The sequence below is a fragment of the Oryx dammah genome, unplaced genomic scaffold (genome assembly GCF_014754425.2).
Source record: "Oryx dammah isolate SB20612 unplaced genomic scaffold, SCBI_Odam_1.1 HiC_scaffold_5, whole genome shotgun sequence".
In the NCBI taxonomy this organism is placed as follows: Eukaryota; Metazoa; Chordata; class Mammalia; order Artiodactyla; family Bovidae; genus Oryx; species Oryx dammah.
In genome coordinates this window covers 91,337,943-91,347,725 of record NW_024070189.1, presented here as the reverse complement: position 1 = coordinate 91,347,725, position 9,783 = coordinate 91,337,943, and the positions used below count along the sequence as shown (strand labels likewise).

Below are 9,783 nucleotides of genomic sequence, written 5' to 3'. Positions count from 1 at the left end.
AACAGTTTTCTAGTTCTAGAGCAGTCTCATCATACCAGAAAGAAACCTCTTTCCTAGTGGCTGGCAGCTTCCACATCCCCCCACCCCGCTGCCACTCCGGTCTCTGGGCTTATTTGTCCGTTCTGGACGCTTCATGCATGTGGAACCGTATCGGGCGCGGCCTTCCCCCGAGCATGGTGTTGTTGAGGGGCGTCCCTGTCTCGACACGTGTCAGTGCTTGGTTCCTTTCTGGGGCCAGATGCCGTCCCATTGTGCGGCTGGACCCCAGTATGTCCATCCAGCCCCCTGCTGGTGGACGCTGGGGTTGTGTCCACATCGTGGCAATAGCAAGTGATGCTGCCATGGACATCGGCTTACGAGGTTTTATGTGAATGTGTGTTTTCATTTCTTTGGAGTAAACATCCAGAGGAGACCGGTGGGTCATGTAGTTACTCTCTATTTAACATTTTGAGGGACTCTCGTCTACTTTTCCAAAAGAACCACTGTGTTACATTCCTACTGGCGGTGCCCTAGGATGCTGGCTTCTCCACTTCCTTGCCAACACTTGTTATTTTCCCTTTTTTTGTTAATTAAAAAAATTTATTGTTATTTTTTAAATCTTGGCGTGGCCTATGGGGTCTTAGTTCCCCACTCAAGGATCAGACCTGCATCCCCTGCATTGGAAGCACACAGTCTCAACCACTGGACCGCCAGGGAAGTCCCTATTTTCCTTTTTTAAAATGATTGCCATCCTAGTAGGGGTGAAGCAGAATTCTGTAGTTTTGATTTGTATTTCCCTGGTGGCTAATGGTGTAAAGTGGCCTCCCGTGTGCTTGTTGGCCACTTTTATGTCTTTGGAGAAATTTCCCTTCCAGGAAAGGGGGTTGCGGGTGAGGCTATAGGATCCTGGCCAGGCTGGGCATCATTGCTTACTGCCTGTGTGTCTTGGAGCACCTTGCCCATCTGTGGGCCGAGCACTGTGAGGGTTGAGGGGCATGTGTGTGGGGCTGTGGCCACTGTCGGCAGGATCGACTGCTTCACTAACCAGCTGAGACCATCACCCAGATCTTTACTTCTGTCATGGAGCCTGCTTTGCCGGGTCTTCTGCAAACAGTCTGTTAATTTATTTTGGGTAAGCAGGTTGATGGGCAGACACATACAGACGAGTGGACAAGGGTCTGAGCGGAGAGAAGGCAGGGAGCGTGTCCACCTGCCCCTGGCTGTCCCCACCTCCTGGCCCACCAAACGGACTTCCTTGTTTTCTCTGTTCAAGGAGGAGCCGAGGAAGGTTTGCTTCACCTACGATCTATTCCTGAACCTGGAGGGCAACCCGCCCGTCAACCACCTGCGCTGCGAGAAGCTCACCTTCAACAACCCCACTGTGGAGTTCCGGTACAAGCTCCTGATGGCCGGCGGGGTGAGTGCGCCGCTCCCTGTGGTCCTGGCCTGGCCCCTGGTAGTGCTGGGGGCACCCGGGGCTTCCCAGCGTGCAGTTGGGCACCCGAGACCCTGAGGGGCAGGTGGTACAGGCGGCACCGGGCAGCTTTGGAGAGGACCCAGGCATCCCTAGCCTGTACCAGGGCGTTGTCTGTTGTAAATGACTGACTAGTCTTTAGTTATCCCGAAGCTTTTTGTTGCTGTGGATAATTAGCATCTTCTTCCTCAGAGGTGGGTGGAGGCAGGAGTGGGTGTGAGGCCAGCCTCCCAGCCTGGCGTGGAGCTGGAGCCAGTTTTTAACCGGATTGGCAAGGCCACTCAGAGGCTGCGTCATCTAGGGGGTTCCCTGCTGATGCAGGCTTCTGGGGGTTTGTCCTTGTGACTCGGGCCTGGTCAGAGTGTCGGCTCTCAGAACTTAGGTCTCTGTAGGGAGTTGTATGCCAGCGATCCCAGTGTGGTGGCAGGGGGAGTTCTCTGTAGGGAGTTGTGTGCAAGTAGTCCCGGTATGGTGGTGGGGCTGGAGCACATGTCAGAGCTCTTGGAGAGCAGCGTGGGGTGCCCACTTGTGGGGGGTGGGGGCTGGACTGTGCCAGCCGGGGGATGTGGGCTGAGCACACCAGACATGCTGTGCCTGGGCTGGAGGAGCTGGGCTGGGGGTGTGCCAGCCGGTGTGTGTCTGTGTGTGTGTGTGTGTGTGGTGAGGGCAGGCCCACCTCCGCAGTGTGTGCCTTTAGCTTGGCTTTCTTTGGCTCTTGGGAACAGTCCTTCTCTCCTGTTCACTTAATTCAGTTGGGTCTTTTTATAAACTTTTTTAACAATATGAAAGAATCACTTTTTCATTCCAGGATGTGTGATTAAGGTCTGCTGTGTCCTTAATAAAAGATGAGTGTGTGACCCTAATCTTGCACGTGACGGCTGACGGAGTCCAGTCACGGAGCAGGGATGGGGGGTTGCCTTACACAGATGTCAGCTCTGAAGTTGGCAGGCGCAGCAGTCCTCCCCCAGCTCTGCCTCTCTACTTTGGCGTCGCTGCCAGATGCTTTCCAGAGTATTTCCCCAGCGGCTCCTGGGTGCTCCCCCCAAGGTTGCGTGGTCACCGCTCTCTGGGAAGCAGCTGCACAGAGTGTCCACGGGTCTCTCAGGGCCCAGGACGCGGCACTGAGCCCCTGGCTGCCCATGGGGGGGTGTTTGCTCTGAGGAGATGAAGGCTCAGTGAGCAGCATCCAAACACATAAAACTAAAGGGCGGGAGGCGGGGGAGGAGGTGCCAGCAGGGAGGGAGGCCGCGGCTGCCGCGCTGTACCGCCCAGTGCTGTCCTCGCCCTGGGGGTGCTGCCCGGAGAGCTAGCCGGCTGCCCAGGAATTTCTCGCCCTTTGGGGCTGTGGGCTTCAGGCTCCAGGCTGATGGCAGAGCACTGCTGTCTGTTCTTAGGAGCTACCCGAGACCTCCAGGGGACCGTGGCTCCCGAGTCCTGAGTCCCAGTCCCTGTTCGCTGTGTTGGGGCGCCGGGTCCCAGGTGGGCCACCTTTCCGCTCTGGTGGCAGGTAGCCCCGGAGGCTGCCTGTGTGGATGTCCACATCGGCGCTGGAAGAATTGGAGGAGTGAGTTGTCTGTGAGCCACAAGGACTGCTCTCTGTGCAGCCCCTTCCCCGGGGTCCCGTGAGCCCTGTCGCTCCTCGCCTGACGCTCAGTCGGCCTCGTCAGTGACCTGAGCCACTTCCTGCCGGGCCTGGTGGTCGCCTGGCCTCCAGCGGTGTGTCTCATCCTTGGCCCCGTCGGCAGTTGAGCTGCACAGAAGTAGAGGCTCCTTCAGCGGCAGGCGGTGAGATGGGTTCCTTTGGAGCCACGTGCTCCCAGGTTTTCACTGCAAGGCAAGGACATGGGAGGCAGTCACGCGTGTCCTGGGACCGGGTCAGCCTAGGACCTTCCTCTGAAGGGGTAGGAGATGTTGTAACGAAAGGAGGAGAGGGGCTGTGAGCGGACAAACTGAGGCCCCCCATGGCCCTGCCATCCTCCTGGGCTGCCCACTCAGTCATGTCCGAGTGGCCTTCGTGTGTGCGGGCCCCTGAGGGCATGATCCCTGGGCGCCTGGCGGGGCCGACGTGTTCTGGGAGCCTGCTTCAGAGTGCGGTGGTCAGACAGGCTCTGATGAGCAGCGCCACCTCGGGCTCCACCGCCCTCCTTTCAACCCGGCGTCCCTACAGCTGTGGCTGGGTGTGACCTCAGCCTCCTCAGATGAAAGCTGGGGTTCGTTGGGGAACCCCAGGTTCTCAGAGTTGTTCATGGTGCCTGTTCTACCAAGCTGAATGCTTCCTTTTTCATCATCTTGTGCACTTTATTCTTCTGTTCTGGCTCATCACCGTCTGGAAGGCTCTCTCTGAGTGCTGGCTGCTGGTAGTATCAGCTCGCTCTTGTCAGTATTTTGAGAACTTGCCTGCAGCCTTCTCCCACTTCGGCTGGGGCTATAGGAACCTGGCTGGAGCCCCTCCTGGCGGCACTCTGGCCCTCCCTCCTCCAGCCCGGCCGTGCACCCCCTGTCTGTCCAGCTCACCCGCCTGAGACTGGAGAGGGAGTTGGCACCCAGGACCTGGGTGCTGCCTCCACCACGCTGCCTGCTCTGGGTGTCTGGCTGGCTCTCCACCTGTCCCGGCCGTGCTTCTGGTTTGTCTTCCCTGCCTTGTGCGAGGCAGCTTGGCTTCGACTCCTCCTCGTGCTCCTTTGCACGCTCCGCGTCTTCCAGCCGGCCCTCAGGCCTGCCACACTCAGCCTTCCTGGGACCCGGCTTCTTCGCTCTCCGCCCAGCCCGCTTGGCTCCAGTGCTCAGCACCCGGCCCCTCCCAGAGGGAAGCTCCCACAGCAGGCTTCCTCTTGCCGATGGGATTTCCAGTCTGCCTCCTTGCCCATTGATAACATCTGTCTCTTCTTTATCACTAGGTGATGGTAATTCCTGAAGGAGCAGAAACGGTGTCCAGGCCCAGCCCCGACTACCCCATGTTACCCACAATTCCACTCTCTGCCTTCTCTGACCCCAAGAAGACCAAACCGTCCCACGGCTCCAAGGTTAGTGAGGCGGCAGGCCCAGTCCTGGGGGCGTGCTGGGGCCCGGCGGCGAGTCCCGGCTCAGGGCACCCCGTGTCAGAGCTGGACCTTCCATCCCCGGACTCGCTCCCTTGGCCTCGTCTCGGAGCTCATCTCTGCCCGCCTGGCTGCTCTGCCCCTTGGTCAGGAGGCTGGCCCTCTTGACCTCATGGACAGCCAAGTGATCGCAGGCTTCTCTCTGTTCCTCTTGAGGCCAAAGAGCCTGCCCTATTCTTCCTGCCACTGAGTCAGAGGGCCTCGGACCACTGGGACAGACCCTGTGAGGCTCGTGTGCTGGGGGCCGTGGGCCGTGGGCCAAGTGCGTCCATTGCTGCTCCCTAGTGCAGCTCGGACACCCTGTCCGTGGGGCTGGGCGCCCCTCCCTCGGCTGCTCTAGGCTCCGCTTTCTGCTTTGGCAGCAGCTCTCTGCAGAGAGCTTACTTGGGGGAAGGGCCAGGTGGAACCACGTGGGCAAGCACACTATTTGCCCCAAGAAGAAATGTTTCATCATCTTCTTTCAGCCAGTCAGGCAGAGGGTGCTCTGTCCTCCTAGCACCTCCCTCTCTGAACTAACAGCATGGCCCTCGGGCTGGTATCGCAGTGGACGCAGAAGTTCCCAAGTGTGCGTCTTGTCCCGCAGCCACCTAGCACAGCTGTGTCCCCAAGCCTGAGCTCTGCCTGGCATTCACTACCACCCACCCCGAAAGTTTATCTGCTTCTCATCTTGGCAGGTTTCTTGCTCCACTCACGCTTGGGTGTCAGGGGCCTGGGGCACACCGAGGCGGGACAGGCCGATATCTCAGGCCAGCTTACAGCCTGATGCTCATCAGCAGCCTTGGAGGAGGGCCTGTCAGCTGGGCGAGGTCTTCTTGGCACTTTCCACAAGGCCACTAGGTCTCTTGAATCTTCAGATCTGTCTGACTTAAGCCCCCTGAACACGTCAGGCCAGAATCTCCAAGTATGGAGTGTGGGTCCGGGGTCTTCCCCATACTGGCATCTGTGGTCCTCCCCTGAACCTCGTGGGACTTATATGGAAAAAAAATTCTTACTCATGATCTTGGCAGCTTCTGTTTCAGTCACCCGCAGTTGTCCAGAGATCCGCGCAGAGTGGGAAGTGCAGGAATCGCCGTCTCTTTCTGGCATGTCACCTGCAAGTCCCCTAGGAAGTGCCCTCTGGGTACTGAGGACACCACCGTGGCCCACCAAGCAGGGGCTGCTGGCAGCATCTCTTGCCAAGGTCTTTGGGACCCCTGGGGCCCTTATGCACCTGCCGTGCTCGGGGGGCCTGCAGGCCGGGGTCTGTGTCTGCACCCCTCCCGGTCCAGCGTCTTCCTGCAGCCCCAGGGGTCCCTGCGCAGGTTGCTGCATATAGCGCCCCAGCAGACATCCTCAGTCCTTCCCTCAGAGTCATCATCCTCTTCCTGCAGCTCAGGAGGCCCTGGCACTTCCCTCAGGCAGGCTGTCTGCTGTCCGGACCTGGGGGCTGACTGGCGGAAAGGCTGGGGTGGGGAGGCATGGCGTGGGCCCTTGTAGCGCCCCGGGGCCGGTGGGGAGTCTGGCTGTTGTGGCCCCAGGTAGATTGGTCCCTGGTGGTCCTGTTCCTGCCTATAGCCCCCAAAGGGGAGCCTAGAGCCTCCTGGGAGAGGAACAGGGCCCCTGCTTCCCCTTGTCCAGTGTCGGCCAGGCAGTCCAGTGGGCCTTTGTTTCTCCAGCACTAGTCTTTTAGCCATTTGGGGTCCTTCCTGGCTTTGAGGAGATGACTGTGGTGGGTTTTAACGCCAGGAACTTCTGCGTCACGCTCCAGACTTAGTGTGTGACTTCAGAGAGCTTGTCCTCTCAGGAGCCTGTATGGAGCTCCAGCCAAGGAGGCGACACTCTGAGGCCCCTGCTAGGTGGGCAGACCCTGGATGGTGGGGAGGCTCTGCTGACTGGGGCTGGGGGGCTTTTGGTGGACCTGCCCTTTGAGGGACTCCACTCCATGTCTCGGGGCTGGGGGCTGGGGGCCCAGGCAGGCACGTGGACACTGCAGGAATAGGCCAGAGTTGTGCAGAGCTCTCTGTTTCTTGCCTCCCTCCTTGGGGGAGCTGCTTGCTGGGAGTGGAACCCTGAGACAGGCCCCATTCCACAGCCAGCCCCCCAGGGGTACCCCTTCAGACAGGCTTCTAAAGGGAGGCTTGTGATATGAGTACCTCTTCCTACTACCATGGTGACATGAGGGGCACAGGGACCGACTTCTCTCTAGGAGGGACGGGGGCCCCATAGCCCCGTGGGCCCACCCCCGAGCTGCTAGTGCTGATGTGGGACTCAAGTAGATTGTAGGTGGCCAGGCTGTGCCATCTCTGGGCTCTCTGTGGAGAGGGTTCTGTGGCTGCTCCCAGGGCTGTTAGCATAGGAAGCAGAGGCCCAGCTGCTGGGCCTTCCCCTGGCTCACCTAAATCCCTCAGCATGTGGGGTGAGCTCCTAGAGTGAGGCTGCTTCTCCGCTCTGGTAGCTCTTGGTTTCTGGTGAGCTTGGGTCCTGAGAACCTTGGTCCCGCCATGCGCCTGTTCCCGGGGTCGGGGCCGAGTCCAGGTGCCTGTCCTGCAACCCTGGCCGTGTGGCAGGTGCTGATGCGGTATGGACAGGGCGTGGGCACAGCTGGTGTCAGATGGGGCTCCCTGCTGCCTGGGGGTGGGGGGACTGGACGCTTCCTGACTGCCCTGCCTGTCCTGCACCGTCACCTGGTGAGGTCGGTGGTCATACTCCTGTTCAGAGGGAGCACAGGTGCACATGCTGGGAGCCCCCCAACCTGACCTTCCTGGAGGCCCAACTCAGGGCTGCTCGCCGTCTCTGTTTCCAGTGGGAGCCCCCTGACCTGGCTTATCGACGCCAGAGTTCAGGCTCCACCCTCAACCCTCTGAATTTCTGAGGTGGGGATCCTGGAATTACACGTGGTTTAGAACAGCTGCCCAGGCAGCTTGGGTCTAGAAGCCAGTTTTCATGCACAGCGCCCAGGAACCCAGTAGGCAGTCAGTAAATGCGACTGTAGAGATCAAGAGGAGATCAGAGAGCCCCTGTGGCTGGTGTGCATTGGGACCAGGCTGTCCAGGCGGGGTGGGGGCCACCTGGGGAGGCAGCTGGCTCTGGTGGGGACAGGAAAGGGGCCCACCTGCTGGTGCCCCCAGCCCCATGCCTGGCAGCCTCTGACTCCCCGAGGCGCCTGAAGGGCGTGGTCAGTGTGGCTGGCCTGTGTGAATCTGACCCACCTGCACGCTTCTTGAATCCCTCAGGGGAGTCTTAGCCTGTAGCCACCCATGACCTGCTGACGCTTCCTAGTAGCTTTAAGGGACAGCTCTATTTAGAACTCTCACCTGCTGCCTTACTTTTTCAAAGCTTTGTGGAAGATTTTCTCTAGCTGAGCCTGAATCAGGTGGATTACACTTTGTAGCGGTCGGGGGAGGCGGAGCAGGGCAGCCCCGAGATGCTGCGTGACCGTGTCCCCCTCCTGCCCGGCCTTGCAGGATGCCAGCAAGGAGAGCAGCAAGGCCTGCAAGGCCCACAAGGCGACCAAGGAGCACCGGGAACGGCCGCGCAAGGACTCAGAGAGCCGAGGCACCTCCAAGGAGCCGGAGCGCGAGCAGGCCCGGAGTGCCAAGGACGCGGCGCGGAAGCTGGGTGAGGGCCGGCCACCCAAGGAGGAGAAGGCCCCGCCACCCAAGGCTGCATTCAAGGAGCCCAAGATGGCCCTGAAGGAGACCAAACTGGAGGGCATGTCCCCCAAGGGCGGGCCCCCACCACCCCCCCCCGCCCAAGTCTTCCAGCAAGAGGCCGGCCACTGCCGACTCACCCAAGCCCAGCGCCAAAAAGCAGAAGAAGAGCAGCTCCAAGGGGTCGAGGAGCGCCCCCAGCACCTCGCCCCGCACCTCGTCTTCCTCCTTCTCGGACAAAAAGCCGGCCAAGGACAAGGGCAGCGCCAAAGGGGAGAAGGTCAAGGCCGAGAATGAGTCCAGGGAAATCAAAAAGCCCCCGGAAGTTGAGGAGTCCAACTCGGAGGACGAGGCCTCCTTCAAGACTGAGGTGAGGCAGCTCCTTCTCCGCTCTTCTCCCCTCACCCGCCCTGCCCTTGTCCTCTGCTGTTACCCAACCTGTTCTTGTCCTCTCTGCTGGCTCTGAGCCACTCGAAGGTGACAAGGGGGTTGGGTTGCAGGGCCCTGGGCTCCCACCTACTCCATGGAGCTTTGGGCAAGCCTTCGTGTTGCGCCAAGCCTCAGTTTACTTTTTACTGGGGGCGATGCAACCGGCTCATGAGGACTCTCTGGGGACACAGGGTCCGGGTGGAGCATGGCACCTCCCGCCTGGGTTCACGGCTCTCCTTTGGGCAGCCCCCCTGCATGAGCGGGGACTGACTGACCAGTGAGTGACTGTGTCCCACCATCGACTCCTTCCCAGGGTGCCACAGGCTCAGTTGGTCAGGGCACCCTCTTCCATCACTAATGGTATGGTATCTGTGTGTGTTTTCATCCCACTTTCTGATCTGGGAACCAGAAGTCCTGGGTTCCTCCTGTGGCAGCATTTTCATACAGCTCTGAAGGTCACCATCAGACACAGCTTGAGCCACAAAGGAGACGGGAGACAGGTGTGGATTGGTTGCTGCTGCTGCTGCTAAGTCGCTTCAGTCGTGTCCGACTCTGTGTGACCCCATAGACGGCAGCCCACTAGGCTCCTGTCTCTGGGATTCTCCAGGCGAGAATATTGGAGTGGGTTGCCATTTCCTTCTCCAATGCATGAAAGTGAAAAGCAAAAGTGAAGTCGCTCAGTCGTCCCGACTCTTAGCGACCCCATGAACTGCAGCCCACCAGGCTCCTCCATCCATGGGATTTTCCAGGCAAGAGTACTGGAGTGGGTTGCCATTGCCTTCTCTGGTTGATTGGTTAGGCAGACCTCTTTGGCCTTGGAGGGCCATGTCATCTCTGTGTGCTATTTGGCTTCTGGTAGTTAGAGAAGAACTTGGCTGGATGGATGATAGTTGATGTATAGTTGGGTGAATGAATGGATGGATGGATGATGGTTGGATGGTTGGTTGGTTGGATGGATGGAGGGTTGGTTGCATGGATGTATGGTTGGTTGGTTGGTTGGATGTATGGTTGGTTGGATGCATGGTTGGTTGGATGGTTGAATGAATGTATAATTGGATGGATAATGGTTGGATGGTTGGTTGGATGGAAGGATGGTTGGTTGGTTGGATGGATGGATGGATGGTTGAATGGATGGATGGATGGATGGATGGATGGATGGATGGATGGATGGATG

The 9,783-nt window shown here is 59.2% G+C and overlaps 1 protein-coding gene across 1 annotated transcript in view; it reads left to right on the top strand.

Moving 5' to 3' along the window:
• The window catches only part of MLLT1 (MLLT1 super elongation complex subunit), a 64,729-nt gene that overhangs the window by 44,884 nt on the left and 10,062 nt on the right, over nucleotides 1-9,783 (top strand). The window contains 4 exon segments of the mRNA XM_040242075.1: nucleotides 1,253-1,396; nucleotides 4,351-4,476; nucleotides 7,995-8,269; nucleotides 8,271-8,550. Coding sequence (XP_040098009.1) covers nucleotides 1,253-1,396; nucleotides 4,351-4,476; nucleotides 7,995-8,269; nucleotides 8,271-8,550 — 825 coding nt within the window.